At 33.8% G+C, this 26,837-nt stretch overlaps 1 protein-coding gene across 1 annotated transcript in view; it reads left to right on the top strand.

The window, feature by feature from the left end:
- The window catches only part of SMC1 (structural maintenance of chromosomes 1), a 35,843-nt gene extending 14,816 nt beyond the window's left edge, over positions 1-21,027 (top strand). Inside the window, exons 9-17 of the mRNA XM_072520598.1 lie at positions 440-671; positions 885-1,150; positions 4,701-4,832; positions 7,550-7,871; positions 9,269-9,573; positions 9,770-9,894; positions 17,717-18,078; positions 18,160-18,485; positions 20,902-21,027. Coding sequence (XP_072376699.1) covers positions 440-671; positions 885-1,150; positions 4,701-4,832; positions 7,550-7,871; positions 9,269-9,573; positions 9,770-9,894; positions 17,717-18,078; positions 18,160-18,485; positions 20,902-20,964 — 2,133 coding nt within the window. The 3' untranslated portion in view covers positions 20,965-21,027. The remainder of the gene's footprint in view (positions 1-439; positions 672-884; positions 1,151-4,700; positions 4,833-7,549; positions 7,872-9,268; positions 9,574-9,769; positions 9,895-17,716; positions 18,079-18,159; positions 18,486-20,901) is intronic.
- The last annotated feature ends 5,810 nt before the right edge of the window (positions 21,028-26,837 follow it).

Here is a 26,837-nt window from a genome sequence, read left to right as displayed (position 1 = left end):
AGTTTACCTCAGCTGCTACAGCAACTTTAAATTTGTTAGAGCTATGTGTTACACCACCATTCAAGCAAGTAGATTTGACTATGGAGAATGCAGATATGACCATAACTAAATATTAAAAAAAAAAAGTCACACCACTTTTCACCGCCTCAAGTAAATAGTGGCAATTAAACAGTGGCTGGTGCAAGTCTGAATAACCGTCAATACTAATCCTTAGCATAAATCATATCTTACAGATAAAACATCGACGTTCAGTTCGTCTCGCTGATTAGAGTAATCAATTAACTCGGGGCGAAAATCCGTAATTTCGCACACCTTGCAAGACTTTACTACAATTCGCGTTCGCTGTTTAAAAAAGTTTCAAGATTTTTAGTAATACTTGTATTTTTAATGTATTTACGTTTTACTAATGAATCTATTTAATATATATGAAATATTTCAGTACGATCGAATGATAAACATGTGCCACCCCATTCACAAGCGTTACAATGTAGCTATTACAAAGAATTTGGGAAAGTATATGGACGCCATCGTTGTTGACACCGAACATACTGGTAGACAATGTATTAAATATCTCAAGGAGCAAATGTTGGAACCCGAAACTTTCCTTCCCTTGGACTATCTTCAAACTAAACCAATCAAAGAAAGATTGAGGAATATAACTGAGCCCAAAGGTAATTAACAATACCATTTGATATTCCATTCAAATAACAAAAAAAGAATGTAGTTTACCAATTGTATAATGTTGATTTTTTATTTTATTTATCCTGTTTTTAGAAATAATTTTTATTTTAAAATATGATTAGGCGAATGAAACCATAGATTTCTCTGTCAATATACCACACATACATTATTACATTTTAATTTTTTCTTTTTGTTTTTAATAGGAGTTAAGTTAATCTATGATGTCCTTCAATTCGAACCTCAAGCAATAGCCAAAGCCGTAATGTTCGCGACTAATAACGCACTCGTTTGCGAAACGCCAGAAGATGCTATGAAAGTGGCTTATGAGCTAGGAGGAAGATTAGATGCCGTCGCTTTGGACGGAACTTACTATCAAAAGTCAGGTATTATCTCTGGAGGTAGTTTGGACCTGGCAAGAAAAGCTAAGAGATGGGATGAAAAGCACATGGCTCAGTTGAAAGCTCAGAAGGTAATATTAATTGTTCCTCTTTTATGTAAGAAAACTTTTATTTCTTTTTATGATATTAAAATCTAATTAACTTGATCAGAAATCAATATCATAAATTCTAATAGTTTTTGGAATCAACGATTAATCATGTTTAATAGGAGGGAAATTACTTCTATTGGTCCTGTCTTTTCAATTTATGCTATTATATTAATTAGCCGATATTTATTTTTGTTCTAAATTTATTTTATTTTATCCGACTTTCTGTTCATATAGGCAACGTCGCAATCGTTTTTGACACAGTTTCGTGTACTGGAAGGACCTTACGTTTGATAACCTATATTTTTTCTTTTTCTAATGGAATTAAACAATTTTACAATTAACTCTGTCTCCTCACTACTACTGCTGTCATTGATGTGTGGCAACAACGCATTATTCCCCTGACGAGTTCTGAAATTTAAAAAAACGCCTTTCTTCACAGTGCTAAAACGCCAAGCGCCAAGATACATCCGGCTATCCGGCATTCAGTAATTATCACAAACTGACGAGGAGTGTGTAGTTCTTTGCATAAAATTATTTCGTCGCCAACTTTCCGTCGGTAAACCTTAAGAAAAACTCGAACATTTATTTTCGAGTTTTAAATGCAATGCTTGTAGATTTTTAGATGTGGTAGCTTGGGAATAAAACAATAATTAACTTAACATTAACAAAACATAAATATTATTTTTATAAAAAAAAAACAAGTAAAAAATTATTCTAAATAATTAAATTAAAATTAAAGGCATTTGTAAAAAAATCTCTAACCAATTAAATGATCGAACAAGCCACCATTTTACGCTAAATAAAATCCGAATCTATCAACTAAAGCAAGTCTTATTGCATTCAGCTGATTTGGCTGTACCCGACTACAGAGTTGAACAATTTTTTCTTGCAATTCTGCTAAATTGGTGGCTCGTTCGAATTCATGCCGATATAATTTTTATTTTAGCATTCCCCAGAAATAAAAATCCAAAGGTGTTAAATCTGGTGATCTAAGTGGCCATTTTATTGTTCCTCGTGTAGAAATTAATCGTCAAGGGAATGTTTGTTCCAAATAATTTGCAACTTGGATTGCATTATGTGCTTGGCAACCATCCTGTTGGAACCAGACAGCATCGAAGTTGACCGCAAGATTTCGAACTGCTGGAATAATCTGATTGCGTAATAAATCTAGATACTTACGTCCATTCAAATTTCCCGTAATAAAAAATGGACCAATTATATTATCGTTATAAAGTCAAGTCCACACATTTAATTTTTTTGGGTATTGTGTTTTCACAGCAATACTCAAATGTTTATTTTCCCTAGACCAATACCGGACGACAGATAGATTATGAGGTTTATGGATTGTGAATGAAGATTCATCGGAAAACAAAACATTTTTTAAAAAATTATTGTTCTCATTCGATTTCGATTCGATCGCCTGGAAAAAGATATTGGGTGGTTTGCACTTTATAGCAATTGTATCCATTTCGTTTTAAAATATTCCTTACAGTTCTCCTTTAGGTCAATTTCGTCCGCAATTTGTCTACTCGAACAAGGCGTTTCTTCAGCAGTTTTAACAAACTTGCATTTCGCGTTCAACAGAGATTTGTTTCGTTCGTGATTAATCCGTTGGACGACATTTTATACAGGTATTTATGCAACCGAAATTTTCAAAAAGTTTTTAATAATTGATCCTACTCTTTTCTCTGTCGGAATTGGGCGGTTTTGAAATGCAGCAATAAATAACTGTATTATTTGTACAATAGAATGGTTCCTATAATACCATTTCACCATTTGAATCTTTTCTTCTCGAAAATGTACTCTTGGCATGTTAATTATTTGTTTTCAACCTTCCACCACCACAGCTAAAAATCAAATAGATAGACCATAAACCTGCTGTATAGATAAGCACCGCCTATTCTTTTGAGGAGAAATCATGCACTCGTAGAGGGGGTACACCGTTTATACTACCTGTCTGTCTACTGAAGTGAGTTATTTATTTAACTCACGCTGTTGTCAAATATCAATTTCTCAATTCAGTGTTCTTTGTTTATTAATCAAGTAATGATATAATCGTTTAAAAAATAATAGTTACATGATTACTTCATGTAAGTTTTGTCGGGGCAATATTAATTTTCATTCTACAATGAACTGTAGTGGATTTAAATATTATGTTACACTCATGTATCTGACTAATATTTTAGAAGTAATGATGTAACAGAAATTTTGCAACACTGTTTAAAAGTTAGACTCGCTACTCCAACATGCGTGGATTGTGTCTCACTTGTATTCAAACAATTAAGTTTTATCTTTGTTCCACATACTGAATAACGCATACGGTAGTTGAAAACTTGCCATATCGGTATATATATCTTCCATTAGCTATTATCAGAAAACTAGATATGAACGGCTGTATTAATACAAGATCCACTCAAATATGCGCATATGCTGATAATGTTGCCATAATAAGCCGCAATAGAAGGGTATTAAGTGAAAAAGCTATAGATTTGAAAGGGGAAGCCGCTGCATTTGATCTAAATATAAATGAAAAGAATATTTTCCATTAACGTACAAGTGCTTGAAAGAAGCGGGATGGTCGAATATAATATCGGATCAAAAAAACTGAATAACATGTATTCAATATTTTCCAGAAATCTATCAAATGACGCCAAATACAACCCCCAGCCACACCCTCTAGAGCGGGTAGGGGGGCAACTGTAAAATCTTGAGTGGAAACCCCCATTTTTTATTGCAGATTTGGATTCCTCATAAAAAAGTTTTAAGTTTACGTTTCATAGCAGTCATGTTTTAACAAATTTTATTTGTAAACTGTTGTACAAATTGTGTATTGCGGTAGAATCAAACTACTTCTGACAATTTATCAATCGAGAACAAATGACTTGCTTTAAGTTCAAATGAGATCAAAAATAATAAAATTAAATACCTGACACGAAGCAAGCAAGCACGTGTTAACGTCAGTCATAAATTCTTTAAGTGGTAATCCTATTTATTGTACACTCCCAAATTTTTCCTAAGATACAATGGTGTATTTATATTGTCGGCAAATTATTATCGTTAACTTATTTTTCGTCAAACTAGGTATGTTATAACTTTGAAATAATGAGTTGTAAAGTTTGTAAAATAAAACATTGCTTACAGGGACTCACTGATTGTTTATACTAATGGAGGGTTGAGATTTCGAGAATTGGAGGTTTTGGGGCTTGAAGGGAGGGGAACAAAACATTTTTTCTAGTTTTGCTTTGAGACTTATCGAAGTTGGACTTAGAGAGGTTCTACTGCATTGGCGAATTGTCTTGTAAGCGATATCAGTGCGAATTGTAAGCAATAATTATTAATGTAATTAGAATTTGTGATATTTGTAATTGAGTGACTTTTTGTAGTTAAATAAAGTTAGTTAAAATACGTTGTGATTTACTTAATCTCACAGAAAAACGTAACAATAATAAATTCTTATAAAAATATAGAATATTTGGGTGCGAAGATACAAATTTTTTACTATGTAAAATTTAATAAATTTGTTTTTTTTTAGGAAAAACTAACGGAAGAGCTTAGAGAAGCTATGAAAAAATCTCGTAAAGAGTCAGAATTAAATACTGTTGACTCACAGATCAGAGGACTTGAAACTCGTTTGAGATATAATAAAACCGACATGGATAGTACTGTAAGTATTTTTAAACAAACTACTGTTACTCTAACTTCCCTCATAACTTGAATTTCTTCGGCTATTTCACGCCCAATTTTTACTGCAGCTCGCTGATTGTAGTCGAGGTTTGATATTAATCTTGTATCTCGCTCGTCCAGGTTTTTGTTTCTGAGAATTCCTTCAGTTTACCATGTTTAACCTTATCGAAAACTTTATGGTAAATGAAACCAACGTAATGGTCTTGATTAGTATCCAATCATTCAATCTAGCCGTACTTTGTCCATAAGCAAAACTTACCTGTTACACTGATAGATTTTTGTAACGCTTCACTGGTTATAGGATACATTAAGAAAACTTCAGCTTATGTTAATCTTCTTTAGCAGTGTACAAAAATAATAAAAATGACAAGGTAAATTATGGTTGTTTTGACCATACACTTTGATCGTAGTCTATATGGGTCCATTTAATAACAACTAAAAGGAAAACCTGCTTTGCAGAGGTTCCAGACTAAAGCTACCATAGAAAACCATTGAAGAGGGATACTGTGTCAGCTCGATATGTTTCACCATCTTAATAACAAGAGATAACCTAGAAATTAAGAAAACAATAGCTCCCTCAAAAATAAAAGCACTAAAACTTCTAATTCCACTTCTTCTATTTCTGACGGACGAACGAAATTGTTCTTCCTTCTTGTATGTAGGCTTTAAGGCCTGTTTCTTTTTCAATATTAGCCTCCTAAATTGTTTAAATTATCGCACCATCTTTTTCTTGGTCTGCCAATACTTCTTCGTCCATTTGGAGACTTATCTCGTGCTATTTGTACAATCCTCTGTCATTCTAGTGATGTGTCCGTTCCACTCCTGTTTCCGTTTTGTCGCCCATCCATTTATGTCTTCTATATTGCATGCTATTCTTATGTTTTCGCTTCTCTCTCTATCCAATAGACTTTTCACTGATATTCGTCGAAGTATTTTCATCTCTGTTGTTTCCAGTGTTTCCAGTAGTCGTCTCGTTTTAGCTGTGACAGGTCTTGTCTCCGCTGTGTATGTTAATATAGGTATAATTGCTGCTTTATAGATTCTTGTTTTTGTGTCTTGTCTTGGGTGTTTGTCTTGCTTTTAAGCTTTGTTGTCGTACTTCTTCTTCAACATCTCCGTAACTAGTTACATCTATTTTCAGATATCTAAACCTTGCTTCCTGCTTTATTATTTTCCCATCAATTTCAATTTTACATCGTAGTGGGTATTTAGATTTTGTCATACATTTAGTTTTTTCTGCTGATCTTATGATATTGTATTTCTTGGCTGTTGTATTGAAGATGTTAAAGATATTGTGTGTTAATCTTTGGAGCTCGTCTTCTGTCTTGGCGATTAATGCGGCGTCGTCTGCATAACATAATATTTGGATTTCTTTGTTCCCCATTCTGTAACCACGACTTTACATACTGCTTTTATTATTTCGTCCATTATTATATTAAAGAGAAGTGGGCTTAACGAGTCACCTTGTCTGACTCCGCTTTGTACTGGTATACAATGTGTTAGTTTTGCATTTATCTTTGCCTGTATTCGATTATGGAAGTAGATGTTTTCGATGGCTTGTATAATATTGAGTGTTTATTTTATACAGTAGATGTAAGACGTCTTCGACTTGGATGCGATCGAAAGCCTTTGTTAGGTCTACAAAACATATATATGCTGGTTTATTGTACTCGATAGCCTTTTCTGTGATTTGTCTTAGTACAAAAGTACAAATACGGCTTCTACGCAGGATCTTCCGGATCTGAATCCTTGTTGTTTATCTGATAAAGTTGTTAGTTTATTGATTTTGTTGGTTAGAACTTTTGTGGTAAGCCTAAGTGCGGTGTTCAGTAAATTTATACCTCTATAATTGTTGGAGTCTTCTTTAAGTATCTCCTTTCTTGTACATTGGTATCATTATGCTGTTTCTCCATGCGTCTGGTATCTTGCAGAGCAATATTAGTTTTTGTATAATTTTTTTCATCTCTAGGGTTATACTTTCTCCTCAGTGTTTTAAAAGCTCGTTGGTTATTCCTTCTGGTCCTGGTGGCGTGCTATTAACAGTTCAGTCAGGTATCTTTCCCATTCGTTCGTTGGTATGTTATTGTATTCCTTCAATTCTGCCATTTCTTTCCGTTGGCTTCTTATGAATCTCCATATTTGTTTTTGTGTACCGTAGAAAGTAATGGATGGAAAGAAATGGATGGAAAGTCGCTTTCCATCCATTTTGTAAACTGTTCCCAGTGTTCATTTTCTCGACATCTAAACGAAAAGTAAAAAGAAATGTTCCTCTATCACCTGTTTTCATTGAACGGTATAATCCAAACGCAATATTCTTCGACGTTGGATCTTAAGCGGGCTATATAAATAAACATCGATTTTGCTTTCTCGTTCGAAATTTTAAATATACGGAGTGGAATAAAATGCTACAAGTTTTCGATTTATTGTGAGGCCTGATAATTGATAAAGACATGAACATGTACTAAGACTATCTCATAATGATATTAGTTCACATTAGTTTCTCACTAATGTCCATATCTTAAGAGCTGTGGCTACGAAACCTTGAACTCCGCATATCTAGCAACAATAATTTACTAAATTAAATATTGTATTTATATGGAATTAAAAAATGCTTATATAATACATCTCTCTGAACGAAATCCTTATTGATAATGTTTTATTGTAATATTAATTTGAGTAATTTTATTTTTGTTTTAGAAAAAGCAAATAAACCTCGTAGAAAGAGAACTTACTCGTCTAAATGAAGAGATGAAGAAATATGGTCCTCAAATTGAAGCTATCGAGAAGAGTATGCAAACTCGCGAACAGCAAATTGAGGAAATCAAATTGAAGATGAACAGCGTCGAAGATGTCGTATTTTCAGATTTTTGCCGTGAAATCGGCGTTAAAAATATTAGACAGTATGAAGATAGAGAATTGAGGGCACAAGAAGAGAGAAAGAAGAAAAGATTGGAATTTGAGAAACAAATCAATAGGATTACGAGTAATCTGGATTTCGAAAGAAGCAGAGATACACAAAGTAAGTCACTGTTATTAGTTTTATTACTATATATGGATGTCTCTCTGCTATTTGGAAATTTTCTATAGAAAATTGTCCTAAGCAAATTTTATTAAATGTTGGGAATGTTTGTTAATAAAATGAAGGCAATAGTAAATTAAATATATATCTTTATAAAAATCCACACATTTTCCTCTTTTTTTTTGAGTTATGGACAATTTTATGCAAACCAGTGACAGGGGACTGTTGTAGCCATCCAGGGGTATGTTGTTATGGACAAAAACAATTATTTTTAAGTTTAATTTGACAGTATTTTTAAGACTCTAATTTTATGACACCAAAGTCAGTCATAATAAAATATAAAAAACAAAAATATTACTTTGCTAATTAATTATCACAACCGATATTTTAGGTTGACATAATACTTTGGAAAATTGGTACTAAACATATCAGATTAAAGAGACAGCTGTGGCTACATACTAGATTATCAATTATTTTAAACAAATTTTCGTCATTAAAACTCTTAGATAGTAAACAAAAAAGCTTACCAGGGGACTGTTTTCACGAAACACTGAGACGTGGGGTTCACCAAAAGACGCAGTAGTAGAACTAAACAAAATAGTGGTTGCCGTTAGTTCCACAACAGAACAAACGTCACACCGATTGCGTTCCGTTGGAGAAAGGGGTCGAACCACCCTTGTGTTTTCGTACGCTCTGCAGAGGGCTTCGACCGTCGCAGGTGAAGAATCCTCTGCTAAGTCCATCTTGGCTATGGACTATTGATGTGTTTCAGTTGGTTTAGCAGGCCTTAAAAAGGCTAGCTATTTCTTACATAACAAGTAATTAAAACACCAATTGAGGGCCCTAGAGGTAAAGGGGTATAAGTTACATTTTTGTAAATATTGAGAAAACTACATCGCTGAACTGGAAATCTTTCATTCTATTTGGCGGTAAAGAGATCTAAGCGATAAATCTAACAGATGCTGCTTTCTAACGGTAAGTTACTTAGCTACCAAGCTAACTATGAGTAGGGCTTGAAAGAGAAGAGATACAAGTGTACTTGTACCCCTGTTCGACTGTGTCAGACTGTTTGTTGAGTTTGTTATCATTTTGGATAGGTAGTGATGTGGCTCCTAAGTAATACTTTAATGTAAACTGCTGCGTTTTACGTTCTTATAAACTACAGTGTTTTTAAGAAGAGTTCGTTTCGGATTCGGAGGCCAGATACACGATTGTTTATAATACACAATATAATATGTATGTTTATAGTTCACGAATACATGTATTTTTTAATTTTCTTGGAATCGGAAGCAAAAAACTGCTAAAACTTTACTTTTGGTTGGTAGTAAAATATTAAATATACTCAATAGCTGCTTTTGGCATTTTTATATTTAATACGTATGTTTTTGTTTTTATAGATAACGTCAGTCGCTGGGAACGCACAGTAAATGACGAAGAAGAAAAATTGGAAACTTGTAAGAAGCAAGAGGTTAAACATAGGGACGAAATAGACAAAGATCTTCAACAAGTAGAACAGTTAAAGGCGACTAAATTAAACAAGAAACAAGAAGTCGAAGCTGCCGCTAACGAAGTAGGTAAAGCTAGCAGAGAAGTAGGTGCTGTGGCGAAAGAAATACAAGCTGCTCAAAAAGCGGTGGTTTCTTTGGAAGGAAAAATCGAAGGGAAGAAAAGTGAAAGGCATACTATTCTCATGCAGTGCAAGGTAAGAATTTTGTGCCCTAGAATGGGTTAGTTAGATCTTGCAAATTCATACAAATAGTATGTATTCACGCAAGATTTGTATATGCCACGATTTATGAAGTAAAGTGTAGGCGCAAAAAAAATTTGATAGCTGACAATTTTCAAAAAATCGAAATTAGATGTGTATGATTTAATTGACAAAAAATATTTATTTGTAGATGGATGACATAGCCATACCTATGATAGTAGGAAATATGGAGGACATTGCTGCTGCCGATCCCTCTCAATCTTCATCCAACGCCGAGACTAGTACCAGTGCACAACAACACGAAAAAGAAGCTAGGTAACAAATGTTTAACGCTGTAACTAACAAAACAGAGATAATTAAAACAAAGATTTATTAAGAATTACTATTATAGTATACTGAGAAACTGTGAAATTGCAGAAATGTACTAATTTCTCAGGAGTTTGAAAATTTTCGGTACAAGCGCAAGCGGGTGTTGCAATTCAAACAAGTGAAAAATTACCTATCTCCACAATTCGCTATGTGCAAGTTCCTAAGAGCGACATCTAGTGGCATAAATCAGCGAAGGTGTTAGCACTATTAATATTTTGGTCTTATATTAGCTGCAAATAAAGTGGCTTAAACTTGTTTATTTAATACAATAATTATTGTAATACATATCAATAATTAACTTGGAAAAATTTTGAATTAATTTTTAACGGTAAAAATTCATAAGTATATTTTTTACGTTTAGATTTCATTATTTGACATTTAAGGTTGAGGTTATTAAAAGGTAGACATTGTATGTATTAAATTAAATTAATTATTAAATTGCAGTATTACTATTAATATGGATGCAATAATAAAACCTGAATTCCAGAAAATAAATCATAAAATACCTTTTCAACCAACTGTCATATCCACTGTAAAATACAAATAATAATTGCATATCATAACAATATTTTGGAGCGGCATTAACGCCCGATTTCATAATAACAACCTAAAGTACACTTGTTAAAAGTTAAAGCTAATCTTCATTTTAGACTAAATTGAACACACTTGAACCAACATGATTAATATTGAAATTTACACTTTAAATTGACTTTATATTATTGAAATTTACACATAAAGTGAACTTTAATTTAATGTTCACGTCAAACAAATCGAGCGTAAGAATGCAGAATTTGGGTTATGTTACTTACTTCTGCTTTATTATGATATAAATCCACTTTTCTCGTTTGATTAATTTGTGCTTAGAAGTTGAAAGCCGATAGAACTTAAATTTATTATTGTTTGTTGTATTTTTGTAGTTAATAACACACCAGTTGCGAAATCCCACTTTCTTCAATAACTACTTATGAAATATGCTAACAAAGTTGCAAGATTTCACCGCTGCATGCGCACGATCATTTCTCGTATCCCATCCAAGAACTTGCACACAGCGAATACCTTTTCTACAACCGCACTTTTTGTTAAAAATCAAGATCTCCTAAATTCGTATTTTTCTCTTGAAATTAAAGGTAATAAGTTTAACGATAACGAATTGATTTGTTCTGCCAGTTCTGGTGGAGTATTTTCAGTTCCACAACTATCGCTACCTATTTTAGTGCTAACTTATTTTAAAAATGATTAAAAAAATAAATATTTTCCAAAATAAACTTGATGTTTTCGCACAATAATTGAAATATAACATTCGTGTGCCGGAAAGTGACATTTCTGTGCCAGAAAGTTTTTTTTTGTACTGTTCCATATATTATTCTAAAAAAAAATCATATACAGTAGATCCGCTGGATCTTTACACATTGTCATCATTCGTATTATAGGAAATAAACCAAAACATGTAGGTTAAGCTCTCCGTTCATTTTTTCTAATTCGAAATACTCCACACATTTAACACAAGATGTTGCGCTTGAGAATTTAATGATTTACCAGGCATACTCTAAAAATAAAAACCCTTAAAAAATATTTCATATCACTCCGTTGATATAGTTTTAGCCTTATTTACATAACTAAATGTCAATTTAGAAGGTATATTAAATATTATATTATTCGTCATTAGCTAATAAATAAATTCTTACCCTAATAAATCGAAAACGAAGGTAACGGTTGGTCGTTATAACAACTGTTTGTTAAACAATATGTATATTCAAAGTACGAAAAAGGATTGAATATTTAAATGACCCGAAAATAATTTATAAACACACTACAAACGCTGTCAAAACAAAAGTTACAATTATTGCCTATAGGTGAATCAATCACCGACCATCGCCCTATGGCTGTCTTTGTTCGATGTATGCTGTTATGTATAGACAAGCGGCTTAAGTTTATCATTTTAATTTCTGTGAGTAGGACAGAGAAGTAATATAAAAAATAATTCGTGAACAATGTCATACTTGTGCAAACATTCAGCGGATGGACTGTATATCATTTTTGTTTCGTTTCAGACTAACTATACGTTCCTAGGCAACCAACCAACATTATTTATTTAATTAGCTGATGCCCTGAATACTAAGTTTTTCCACAAACCTCAAATATAAACCATTATTTTGTAAAAATATTTAAGATTTTTATTTTTATTGTATTATAATGCTATATGGAACTGTGCAGAAAAAACTTTCTGGCACAAAAATGTCACTTTCCGGCACACTAATGTCATATTTCAATTGTGATGATAAAATATGCAGAAAAGCGTTTTTGGAATAGTGGTTGTAGTAAAAATAATATTAATCGTCGGATAAATATTGGCTTTTACTTATCATTCTGGGTTTACATTACAATCTTTTATTGTCGCAGCCCTACAGAATTAGTAATTTATTTAACGGTGCGATTTTCATATATGAACTTATTATTTAAATGAACACATATGTGTATCCAATCTCTTTATTCAATTCTACAACGTTTCAAAAACTAAAGCGGAAAACACACCTAAGCGATCACGACGCGAGGGCGTTCACGATGGCGACCGCGATTCGATTCATCTGAAACAAACAAGCAAACACGTAAACCAGCACGTACTGGTCGCGACGTGCTGGCGATGAAAGGAACTTATGGGGCGTTCTGTCGGTAATCGCGGCGATATAATTAATTTAGTGTTGAGAACGCAGCAGTTTACGTTTATCGGTGGTCGCGTCGATACAAATAAAAATGGATATCGAACAAATTGTAAAAAAATATGATATATTGTTCGACTCGTCCCACCCAGAACATAGAATAGAATAGAAAAAAGCTTTATTCTCAGGATTCACAAGTGTGTGTGTGTGTGTGTTTGGTGAGTTGGCTTGGAAACTAGTCCTTTAGCCACAGAATTGTAATGTAAGATATTAGTTTTTAAATAATGTAACCAACTTTAAATAAAAAGTTACATATTAGTTCGTATACTTCTCTACTATCTAAGGAGAGTAAATGGGTGATGTTTATGGGAGTCTGAATTTTAAGTTCTGATAGTTTTGAATACAGCTGATCTGTTTCATACCTATGTTTATCGCACTTAAAAAGAACATGGTTGATGTCACATTGTGATATATTATCGCATGAGCATACCCCAGAAGGGATAATATTTAACTTAGCCAAGTGAGCTGGGAATGCACCGTGATTAGTTTTCAGTCGAGTAATTGTGGCTGTCAACTTCTTTGGCATTGCATATTTGAAAATATAGTCAACATCTTGTGGTAGGGTAGGGTGGATAGTATAATATTGATTATTTGAATTCGTTGCTATGTTTTTCCATTTTTCTTTCCAATTTATAAAAATTTTGTTATAATAATGTTGTTGTAAGTCCTCCAATGTAAATATGGGAATATAGAGTCCAACATGGGTCGCATCTTTAGCAAGCTGATCAACCAGTTCATTTCCCTCGATACCTATATGACTTTTAACCCAAATAACTGTAATATCTTTACTATATATTTTATTTTTAATAGCACAAAGAATATTATTTCTTTAATGTTGAGTCATATCTGAGTTTAATCCTTTAATGACCGATAATGAATCTGATAATATTACTGCTTTATTTAAATTGTGTGAATCTAGCCAATCTAATGCTTTTTCGATAGCTACCGCTTCAGCAGTATATATTGAACAATGTGATGGAAGTTTAATTTTCAAAGATTCGCTTTTATGTGGAATGTAAACTGCGCAACCTGTGGCACCATCCTCTTTTTTGGAACCATCGGTATACATTATTACGTGATCATTATAGTCACTCAATATGGATCTAAGTAAGACAAAGTTTATTTGTGGGAATTCTGTGTACTTTGGTATAATGACTTTTGGTTTATTTAATGTTACCTGAAAATTAGCTTTATATATTGGTAATCTTTTTTCTTTGCCATAGATATTAGGATACTCATTAGTTTCTAAGAAAGCATCAGCAAGTGGAGGAGAATTTTTTATGCGCCAGTATTTATTTGAGAGGTTTTCAATAGATAACTCATACAGTTGACTAAGTAGATTATTATTATTTAATCTTAGCTTCAGGATATGTTTAATTGCCATAATTTCTCGACGATGTTGAAGAGGTATTTCATTACTTTCAGCAAGTAGTACAGGGCAAGGAGTAGACTTCATGGTGCCCAAGCATATTCTTAGACATTTAAACTGAATGCGGTCTACAGTTAATAAGTGTGTGTTACTGGCGGCACCATACAGAATGCAACCATAGTCTACAATAGATCGCACGTAGGCTCTGTAAAACATCAATGCAACTTTGGGGTCAGCACCCCATCTTCGATTAGTAACACATTTAAGAATATTAATACCTTTTTCACACCTACTTTTTATATATTCCACATGTTTTGACCATAAGAGTTTGGGATCAAGAAGAATGCCAAGATATTTGTATTCTTTGACAATAGGTATATCATATCCAGACAACTTTATTTTGTCAGGCGTACGAATCCTATGTCTAGTAAATATCATTGTGGCTGATTTGTCAGGGGAAATGGTCAGTCCATGATTTTTTACCCAGTTATTAACGTTTTGCATGATGAATTCCAGAGCCTCCAGGCAGTCAGTATACGAGTTACGCTCTGTATAGATGCATATGTCATCAGCGTATTGGATGCAATTGATTGTGTTGTCAAAAATGCCATGAATACTTGCTGAAAATATGTTGAACAATAACGGACTTAAAACTGATCCTTGTGGAAGACCTGTATGAGCAATTCTAGGACCGTGTAGTTGATTTAAATGATCTTTAATATATATAACACGATTATTATAAAGATGAACAATATTAGTCGCTATATTTTGAGGTAATCCTATATCATATTGTTTTTTGTGTAAAATGGTTAAATTAACAGAATCATATGCCCCTTTTAGGTCTAAAAACAAACAAGCAAGATAATTGTTTCTGGAAAACGTTATTTGAATGTCGGTAACTAAATGTGATATTGCATCCAGTGTACCAACACTAGCCTTAAATCCAAATTGTGTACTTGGAAGGATACTATAATGTTCTATAAGCCATTCTAATCGAGTCGTAATAAGTCTTTCAAATGTCTTGCATATGCAAGACATTAATGATATCGGTCTGTAAGAAGAGGAGAGTGTTTTATCTTTATTAGGTTTAAGAATTAAACAAATAACTATTTCTTTCATATGATCCACATATCTTCCATTGAAAAGCCAATCGTTGAAAATTGTTAGTAAACTTTGTTTAGCTATAAGTTACACACAAATTTAAGATTCACAAGTTACACACAAATATAAATTGTCAATAGAGAGAATGGTGTCGATTACAATTTCTAATGGTTGCTGTAACAACCTACACTTAACATAAAAGTAATATTAAAATATATGGATAATAACAGTGACATTTAGATTCAGATAAGAGCCCTCATTGTCCCTGCAGGTCAGCTTGAAGGTATTCTTCCATTTTGTATGGTTCAAGGTGTACGAACAACTGCTGAACAGACTTTCTATATTTATTTATGTCAGTTTCTATTTTGATGCTGTAAGGCAGTTTATTAAAGAATTTAATACAGGCATATTCTGTGGTTTTCTCAGATGCTGTTAGTCTATGGATTGGTATATTATAGTTTATGAGATTGTTTCGTGTATTAGTATTATGGTTTGTTATGTGTTTCAAGAATTTATGTCTATTTAAAAAAAAAAAGTAAGCATTCATCAATGTATGTTCCAGCCATTGTTAGTATGTTTAGCTTTTTGAAATTACCTCTACATGACTCCCTGTATTTCAAGTTAAGTAGAGTTCTGATTGCTCTTTTTTGTAATATAAAAACCTGTTCAGCATTACCACTTCTCCCCCAGAAAACTATTCCAAATCGCATTACAGAAGGAAAATTTGAAAAATATACAACTCGTTTACATTTTTCGTCCAAATAATTTGCTGTTATTCTGAAAGAGTAGCAGATGGATGCTAACCTGTGCTAACAGATCTCATTTATGTGCACTCCAAAATTTAAATTTTGGTCAATATTTTGTTATATTTTCCCCAGAAATTTTGTGCTTTGGTTTAGAGTAACCATTTGTGATTGAATTGAGACAGTTTCAGAAACAGATGTAATTTGTTTTTTCTCTGTTTAGTATGAGTTTATTCATATTCAGCCATCTATGTGCTTTATCTAATCTATTATTAGCGATATTCAATAAATTATTCGAGGATGACCCTATAGTTAAAATGTTAGTATCATCTGCAAATTTCACAATAAGAGTATTCGGATTGTTATCTGTAATGATTAAATCTAAATCATTTACATAAAAAACAAGGAGAAGAGGACCCATAATACTTCCCCGAGGAATTCCCACTGAGATGAGACCTTCATCAGAGAAACAATTTCTTCCCTCATACTCAAATTTTACTTTCTGTTTTTTGTTTGATAGGTATGATTTGATCCAATTATAACCTGGCCCTCTAATGCCACATCTGTAAAGCTTTTCCATTAGTATTTTGTGATTTAAAGTATCAAATGTCTTTGATAAATCTAAAAATATGCCCATGGATATATCTTTGTTTTCATAACCCTCATTTATCTTTGTTATAAAATCATAAATGGCAGTCTCTATAGATTTTCTCTTAAGGTATCCATGTTGTGCATGGCATAACAGTCCCTCACTATAGAAAAAACTGAGAAGCCTGACACACATGACTGTTTCAAAAATCTTCGAGAATGATGGTAAGAGGCTTATCGGACGATAATTTTCTAGTAAAGTGGTATAACCTAACCATGTAACCTTTTTTATACACTGGTTTTACTACAGCTCTTTTTAGTTGTCTGGAAATATCCCATTTATGAAGGTATTGTTTATTATATGACATAATGGTATAGCTAGCTCATATGCACACAGTGTTATTATATTTGTAGGTATCCCATCATAACCTGAACCATCCGCATTAAAAATAAAATCGTTCTGTAGCATCAACTGGTTCCCTAAAATTTGTTTGTTTGTTGTTTTTTTGTCTGATCTAAAATTTCATCTCTGTGAAGTTCTGGGTAAAATTTATGAAATTCTCCTTGTTGCTTGCGCCTCAGGTTAATTTCTTGTACCCAAACCTCTCTTCTTTTTGTGCAAAATAAACTTCATACATATCTTCATTTGCAAATGGAAAAAAATAGAACGCCTACGCATACCTTTTATTAAATTTCGCCATCGTGAATGCGAACGCGATCGTGGTCGCTTAGATGTGTTCTCCGCTTAACAAGAGCTTGTTTCAATAATATAAATTTAGTAGTATTAATGCTTAATGCTTGATCTACACTCAAAAACATTGACTTTGGTTCTCGCTAGAACGGCGTTGCGGCATCGTCATAATTTTTGACTGAGAATAGAAAACAATGCTATGTTTTAAAAAGGAAAATTATGTGTAAAACTGAAAGTGTTTGAACAAGCCACAACCAAGCAGACAGGAAATTTAATTCAAATCCACTGTTGTTAATTTTTAAACAATTCTTAGATTTATTCACAGAAAACCTTTATTTAAAAGCTTGATCTATACCCAAAAAACACAAACCTGTTTTGAGGTACGACTCTACCTCCATTTTACGATCCTTTCTTTATGTTTGTTGCGTTTTATGTGTGTTGCGCACTTTTTCCTGTCTGTTAATATATTATAGTTCTATTCTATTGTAATTTAGCCTGAGCTGTCTAATAATTTTTTTTGCACATAACACAAAAACTATAATACCATCGTTATTTACAGAATTAAGATTGACTACAGCAGTCTAAGTGATAACCTCAAAGATCTCGAAGAAAGGGACGAAATAAAGAAGCAAGCGGATAAATTGCTTAAGTCGATCCAACAATTACAAGACACACTTACCAAAATACAAGCACCTAACATGAAAGCTATCGAGAAGCTACAACTCGCTTGTGGAAAGTTGCAATCTACCAACGAAGAATTTGAAAATTTGAGGAAACATAACAAGAAGGCTAAAGCTGCATTTGAAAAAATAAAACAGCAAAGGTACGAGAGGTTTACAAGATGTTTTGATCATGTCTCAAACGAAATTGATAACATTTATAAGTCTCTGGCTCAGAATCAATCAGCTCAAGCATTTTTGGGTAAGTATGTTCGATAATTAATATTTTATATAAACAAAATTAGAAAATATTCAACATTGCAATAATAATCTTTACTTGTAGGTGCCGAAAACCCAGAAGAACCGTACTTAGATGGTATCAACTATAATTGTGTTGCACCAGGAAAACGGTTCCAGCCTATGTCTAACTTATCTGGAGGAGAAAAAACAGTGGCCGCTTTAGCTTTGCTATTTGCAATCCACAGCTATCAGCCAGCTCCGTTCTTCGTTCTTGACGAGGTTGATGCTGCTTTAGATAACACCAATATTGGAAAAGTTGCTAAATACATTAGAGAGAAGACTGAGTCATTGCAGACTATTGTTATTTCGTTGAAAGAAGAGTTTTATTCACACGCTGATGCTTTAATTGGAATCTGTCCGGAAATCAAGGTAAGTTTTTTAGTATGTGTGTAGAGTACCTTTCTTACGTCCCTTAGTAGATGCTAATCATTACATGTATTTTAAATATTGTGAAGTACTGTCTTGTACTGGCATATGTCTTCTTCGATATGCGAATCATCCAAATACCTACTAGATATGAATAGAAATAAACTGTGAATTATTATAGGTCTCCTAACAGGACACTGTCGTCTCAAGGGACACATAATAAAATCAAACAGAAAGTGCGGATTGCAAATTTTGTCAGACAAAAGACGAGACGGATGAATACTTTCTCTGCAACTGCTCAGAGCTCTAAGACTTCGTAGAAGTATCATTAAAGACCGTAATAGACTTTGTTGAAAAGGCTGATTTGAAAGGACAACTTTGTCCTAGGGATGAGCTACGACAGACCTTTAAGGTCGAGTGGAAGGGTGTTTAAACGTACACTCATATTGAACCTAACCTAACCTGTACAGGCATATAGACAGCTCACTTTTAAAAATGCCTATATGCCTGAAAAGAAAAGTGTTTACTTCTTATCAGGGTTGACATACGACTTAGAAACACTTACCTTAACAAAAGCTTCAGTTACCAAACTGACAGTCACGCGGAGAAGAATGGAGCGATTCATGTTATGAATAACTGTATGAGACAAAGTAAAAACCGAAAAGGTCAGGAGAGAACCAAGGTGACTGGTATCACCGAAAGGATAGCCAGTCTGAAGACAAAGAAAGAAATTATTGCAATGGAGGCCTGCTCAATAATTCTTATGCCTATTACTATGTTAAAGTGGTCCTTTCAGAACTCTCGAAGGGTAAGGTTTGTGTTCTCCGTCACCTCAAAGAAAAATGTGCTCGGTATACAACTTCTTAAAATTAGAAATGACTGGCTGATCCATGGGCTGCAAGATAGGAGTGGTATTGGCTGGTAGGTAGAGAATCTTTATAAACATGAACTCTTGGAAGCTTCGAGATTTGATGGGTGAGAAGGGGCATTATCGAGGACAAGAAGTATTTGCATGGGTAGATTGTTTTGCTGTAGATATTTTTAACAGGAGGGACAAACACCAGGTTTATCCACTCCACAAAGAATTTCCTGGTGACCCACGCCTTTGGATTTATGTGACTTAAAGGTTCTGGGAGTTTCTGAATGGTACACTAGAAGAGGGTTGATTTTACAGTCGCCACTCGCATTGGCGCAAGTTGAAGATTTGCTGGGGGATGTATCCTTTGGCTTCTATCAGTTCGGAAAACGTTTTGATGTAAACCTCAGCTGCTTTCACATCCGAACTTGCTGCCTCACCATGCCTGACGACGGAGTGAATGCCGGTTCTTTTTCTAAAGTTGTCAAACCAGCCCTGACTGGCTTTAAACGAGTCTTCCGATTCCTCATTTGTGGAAGTGTGTGGGATCTGCTTCAGCAAATCTTCATAAATCGCTCGTGCCTTCTCACATATGATGCTTTGTGTTAAGGTTCTTCCTTGAAGCTGCTTCTCTGTCACCCACGCCATTAGTAGTTTCTCCATCTTTTTATGGAGAGAAGTCCGGAGCTTAGAAATTATTGTAACGCCCTTAGCTGGTATTACACCATTTATCACCTCCTTTCGTTTAAGTACAGTACATATCATTGATGTGGTATGCCCGTACATCCTCGCCAAGTCATTTACTCGTACACCTTGCTCATGCTTTTCAATGATTTCACGTTTTAGTTCAATAGACATCATGTTCTTCTTCGAACCCATGGTTGTAAAAATAAATGTAATATTGTAATGTACAAAAAGCACAAAACGCGAATCCAACTTATCAACAATACTTCGAAAATGAGGGAAACAAGCAAAGCAGACAGACTGAGGTCTATAGTAAAAATTTACACAGTGTAAATTACACCGACATCGAGAGTGCAATATGGTTAGTATTAGAATCCGAATTTTTGGCGGATTTAACTTCCAATGACCATTTAATTTGTCGGTCCAAGTAATAGTCACGTACAGATCCGTAAAATGATCTTTATGGCGAGGCCGTAAAGATTTATTACTAGTAAAACTACCTTTTATTTACAAAGCAAATTAGAAGTAGCCAATTAAGAGGTATGAATTTGAATAAAAGACCGATTCCTCGTATCCAAATCTTGCTCTCATCTCAAAGCAAAATATCTCAAAACACTCGTATATTAGGGCGTTCGTATATCGATGTACTATACCACTGTATTAATAATTCTACTTACTCTGGCCCTGGTAGCGCTCTCAACTGGCAGATTCTGTTTCACATTTTTTTTTTATTTTATTGTGATGTCGAAATTAAAGGTATTATAAGAAATAAGATTTAATTTAATTTTCTATTATATAAATTCGTATTATTGACCAGCAAAATTTGTTTGATCTGTACCATAATCATTTTTATAATAATAATCACTTAATTTGTTTCAGCCTGCGGATTGTCTTATTAGTCAGGTGCTAACATGCGACTTAACGAAATACGACATGTTCTGACCCGAGGAAAAGAAAACCGTAGAAGAAAAAAAGGATAAAGGTTTCAAAAAGAAAAAATAGTTTATTTATTTTTACATTTTTGATAAAACGTACAACGTTCATAGTTTTAGTTCATTTTTGAGGTTTTAGTTCATTGATCATTTTTGAAAATTACAATTATTTTAGCTTACTATAAATAACTTGTTCAGGTAATAAGTCTAGTTAGAATACATTGATTAGGTCACTGTTTTGTAGATTTTGTACTATAACATGTTGAAAACATTTTCTATAAATAAACAATGTATTACTTAATTCTATTTTTTATTTGAGTATGCTGCTATCCAAAGTATGTTCCAAGCAGGAAAACTGCCAATATTGTGCAAGAATTGTAACGGAATGTAAATAGACTTTCTTGGGTGCGGTAAAGTTAGATGCTGCATAATGGAAGGTCGTCGGCATTACGAGATGGTTTGTCCCCTCAACGTAACAGCGGGAAAAATCGGAACTAAGCTTTCATAGTTAGGCTGTGGTCTCAAATAAACGCCAGACGTCGCATACAGCGTTTGTCAGTCACCGGCAACTTCACGTAGTCGTTACAGAACTACAGAACGTTAGGCTATGGTCATCAATAAACGCCGCAGGCTGCGTACAGCGTCATGCTGTGGTCTCCAATAAACGCCGTATGCTGCGTACAGCATTACGCCACAGGTCGCATACAGCGTTTGTCGGTCGCCAGCAACATGCCAGTTGGTGTCGTTATCAGTCGAGTGCGATCTTTCAACTTGTTTTGTTCAAAAGTGGATGATGAAACAATATTAACTCTTTTTTTAACTTGAATAGTAAACATTCGCAATCTGCAATATAGTAAAGAAATGCCTAGCGAACATATGCGTACGGGTGGAACTGAAGTAGCTTCAGCAGTACTTATTAGAAATAAACTAAAACAATACCTTTTTTCGCCACAGGGAAGACTATCGTGCAAAATGTCCATATACAACAAAATACATTTCTGTATGAATTATTATTATTTAGTTAGTTGATAAAAATTAAGTGTTTCTTCGGGTTGATTTCCGAAAGTGGAAATTAAAACGTCAATAAACTTATTTTAAACTTCAATTTTGGCTTATTCTTATTAAAATAGTAATTTACTTTAAAAAATGACGTTTTATTAAACCTAATCTAACAAATTATGACGTTTTAGTACCTGGTCGTAGTTTGGCTGGCCAAACCCCAGTAAAATTAAATTTCGACCTTTCCCTGACCAAATTAGTCTCTCCTAGGTTTGCCGAAAATTCTTTAGTCAAAGACCGAAAATGGAATTTATTTCGGGGTTTGACTAAGACCGTAAGTCAGACCAGAGGCTTGACAAATCAAACCTAGGAGCGCCGGAGTTTCGAGGTTTGACTATAATATCTATATACGGAACCAGCTATTAAAAGAACGGAAAAAATTAGTCAGGACGCTTGTGAATAATATAGTGTGGAAGAAAAATACCAAGCAGAGCTGTTGTAACGATTAATCGGTCGATTGAGACGTTACAGTGTATAAAATGATTTTCTCTGTTTTTTATAAAACTAGTTTGTTGCCAACAGTTTGGCCGAATTTGTAAAAAGTTTATCATTCTGCAAAATTTTAACTGTCATTTATATACTCCAATTACTGATCCCAGTCTCAAGTGTCTATCTAATCTCATTATTCAAGGTTATTTTTCGTTTTTCCAATAAGGAAGTCTACAACAGTAAGTTTACTCCAGCTATTAGTTAGGTGTGGTATACTTAGTTTACTGACTCAATTATAAACAATTTTTTGCTACGTTGCTTAAATTTTGACCGACTGGAGGTTACTATACAACGCAGCATAGGTGCTCATAACCAATAATAACTAGCTTAGGGTTTCAATATTTATTTTTGAAATTTAATAGTCGTTTATATTCTACTACTAACTTTCCAATCAATTGTCATCTACAGTCAGTCATTAAATTTTTAAAATAATAAACTTTTTGCATATCATCCAAGTATAAAGTATGATCTGGTGGACTTCTCAGTCATCTCACGTCGTTTGATTTGATGTGTCATATGCTACTATTAGGCTAGTTGTTTATTTTGTAATGTCAGAGGCCCTTGTTAGGTCAATATTCCCTTATGTTTTATATATAGCAAATATGTCTATTATCATCCAGTGTCATGTACGAAGACAATGTGTAGTGCCCTTTTGGTAGTCACTTTGTTTGTTTTTTCTATCTAAATATATTCGTTATATCCTCCCCTTTTATTTGCTATGTCGTATGATAGGATTCGTTCAGTTGTTTATTTTGTACTCAGCCTGAGACCGTCAATAAATCAAAATTTGTCTTTTAGTTAAACTATTTTTATCCCTATAGTGCTCTATGACATCTCGTATGTAACTATGTGTTCATTAATAATGAAGACACTGTGAAGTGCACTTACGGTAGTCGCCTTGTTTGTTTTTTCTATATTAATATATTCGTGATATCCTTCCCTTTCATTTAACGTATTACACGCTCCAATCGGACCAATAACAAAAGAGATATTATATAATGCCCTCGTAGCAATGCCACAATGTGTATTTTTTCTGTCTCAACATATTCGCTACCGTCTCCCCTTTCCAATGATGTATTATACGTCACGATCCGAGGAACTATTCTACCTCCACCACAAAACGCTCAATAAATGAGCAGAATGAACCTTAGCATTTTTTTATGGGATTTTACATCTGAATGAAGCAGAAAAGATATAGAAGCGTTTTTACAGAAATAGGTTAAGCGTTGACGTTTGTTAAACGTCATTTTATTTTTATAGTAAGTGTATGTTTATCTTAACCAGTGACATAATAATAAATATATATTTATACGTCATTGATCTTACCTTACAATTACAGTAACCTATATTTTTAGCAATTTTCGGAAAAATTAATTACTGTGAAGTAGTAAAATTTCTGATTAACAATATTTGAATCTTGTAGAATGAATTAACAATAAATCAACCGTATCGTTTCAAGAACAAAATATGATTGAAATTTCAGATGTTGGTAGTTCAGATTTCTTTCCTAGATGGCGTCGTTACCTTACTGGACAAACGGCGTGACTTAGATTATTTACAAGTAGAAAGTCTTTCAAGCTATTTTAGCTATTAACACATTCACTGAGCATGACTCGGATCCTAGTGAGAGGTAGGAATTTTTGTGTTGTATATTTCAGACAACGATTTTGTCAAAATATTCCCAAAGTGAGCGATTTCTTTGGTTTTTGTCTCTCTTAATCCTCACGTTTCGCATTTCTATAATAACATGCTTTTTATCAGTTTCATAAATATTAAATTTTGCATTCTTTTTTATATTCTTGCTTTAGAGAATTCCGTTAAGGCATTCTATAGCTTTTCTGGCTTTACAACCCTGCGTGGGTCCTAGCCTCCGCAAGAATTTCTCTAGTCTTTCCTATCCATCGCCTTCCTCCTCCAAGGACGTTTTCCCATATTTCTCATGTCTTCGTCGATGTTATCAAGGAACCTTGTTCTGGGTCTTCCTCTTCTTCTCTGACCAATGGGTCTATCAAGGAGCGTTTTTCTAGCTGAGTCATTTTGTTCCATCCGCTTTACATGCCCTATCCACCTCAGACGTCCTATCTTAATGTTTTACGATATGATTCCTAGTACATTCTCTAAAGTTCGAAGTTGTATCGTCTTCTCCACACTTCATTGTCATTCACTGCTCCATAGATTCGCCTTAGTACTTTTTTTTCGAAACATTGTAACATGTTTTCATTACTTTTTGTTAGAATCCAGGTCTCTTACCCATATGTTAGGACTGGGTTTATATATTGTTTTGTACAGTTTTATTTTTGTATTTATCGATATAATTTAAGGATTTAAAAATGGGCCCAAAATAGCATCTGTTGGCCGTGCGAATTCTGCGGTAGTATTATTTTCAGTGTTAAGGAGCTCTTCCAGGTATACAAATTCGTTCACTGCTTCGATGACGTCGTTTTCTGTAACAAGTGGTCGTATGATTTGTGGTTGCGCGCTTATTTTCATATACTTCGTTTTGTTTGTGTTTATTATTAAACCCATTTTTGTAGCTGATTCTTTTAATGCTACATACGCCTCTCGTACAGCATTTTCCGTTTAGGCAAGGATTTGCACTGATTTATTATATATTGAACCAATAGTTGTGATTTGTGACATACGTATTACTTTTTCCAGAGCCAGATTAAACAGTACAAGAGAGAGGGTGTCCCTGACGCAGCCCCTATTTGTTTTAAAAGGTTCAGACAGTTCCCCCTGAATTCGTACTCTACATTCAACTTTTTCAAGCGTTAGTTTTGTTAAATTTATTAACTGATTTGGTATTCCTAGCTCTTTCATTGCTTTGAACATTTCTCTTTTATTCAGAGTCGTAGGCTGCTTTGTAGTCTACAAATATGTGATGAGTATATATTCCAGTGTTTTTTCTAAAATTTGTGTCAGGGTTGCAATCTTATGAATTATCGATTTACCACCTCTGAAACCAGCCTGGTATTTTCCTACTAGCCGTTTTGCATATGGTGCCATAGTACCATGGAATATGTTTTATACGCTGGCGCTGTATAATTTTTTATACTCATTTTTTTAATTAATTATCTCATTTTTTGTATATGGTGCTGAGTATTCCAAACATTGGGGAGGGATTTCTGTGTCCATATTTCTTTTATAAGCTGAGTTTATCTATTACGGGTGATTTGTTTCTGGCTAGTTTTTCAACTGCATCTTTAACTCCAAGAATCGTTGGAATTTCCTATTCCTCTTATTCCTTGGTGGTTCCTCTTCCCTCTCGTCTATTTCCCTTACCTCATCTCTTTCGTCTTCCAGGTTTTCTTCTTTTTCCTCAATATTAAGTGCCTGGTTAAAGTATTCCACCTATCTATTCAATACATCTTTCCTTGTTGTTAATAGGTCGCCATTCTGACTTCTGTATTGTCTTGTGGTTGCCTTGGCATTCTTTTCGTTTGATGTTAACTTTCTCATAGAATGTTCTGAATTCTTTTTCTTTGTTGAGGTTTTCTATATATTTAAATTCCTTATTTAAGGTTTCGTTTTTTTCTTTTATGCATCTTCTACATTCTTTTGTTGTATTCTTGAATTCATCGTCAAACCAATGATTTTTACGGTCACAAATTTCTGTTCCTATTTCATCTTTCGCTGCTGCTCCAATGTCTTTCTTTGTTCATCACCTGTTGGTGATGTTTTCCGAGTACCGTTCTGCAGTTGTCGCATCTCTTAGCTTTTGCACATTCCTTTTTTTTCTATCCATTTTATTTTCTTTACTGGTGTTTGAAATTCTAGCATCTAGAAATTCTATAAATGTTGAGATCACTAGGCAATGATCTGAGTCTATGTTTGCGTCTCTATAACTGCAGTTTATTAGGTCTGTTCTATGCCTTGAATCTGAATGTGATTAATCTGCCTAGTTGTTCTTCCATCAGGAGAGGTTCAGGTTACCTCGCGTATGTTCTTGTGTTCAAAATAGGTGCTAGTGACTGTCATATTTAGTGCTGCTGCTGAGTTTATCAGTCGTCATCCAGGTCGTTGTATTGTCCGAACATGATTTCCTGTCCAGTAAACACTTTGGTCATCAATATATTCTATTTGGTCTTTGCATTTTTTTATTATAAGGCTGTATATTTGCTTCTTTTTAGAAACTTATTCACTATTCGTGTTGTGGTTTCACTTGTTGGTTAATTTTTCCTACAATTTCTTTTCTACCATTGTCATGTGATATTTTTTTGCGATCATATCTATAATATCAGTATTTTTAACCCTTTCAGCAGTTTAATGTTTCAGCTCAGACTTTATTTTACACTTTCTAATTGTATGTCATAACAATCTTCTTCTGTTCTACAA

This window comes from Diabrotica undecimpunctata, chromosome 1 (genome assembly GCF_040954645.1).
Source record: "Diabrotica undecimpunctata isolate CICGRU chromosome 1, icDiaUnde3, whole genome shotgun sequence".
In the NCBI taxonomy this organism is placed as follows: domain Eukaryota; kingdom Metazoa; phylum Arthropoda; class Insecta; order Coleoptera; family Chrysomelidae; genus Diabrotica; species Diabrotica undecimpunctata.
This window is presented reverse-complemented; position numbering and strand designations above follow the sequence as displayed.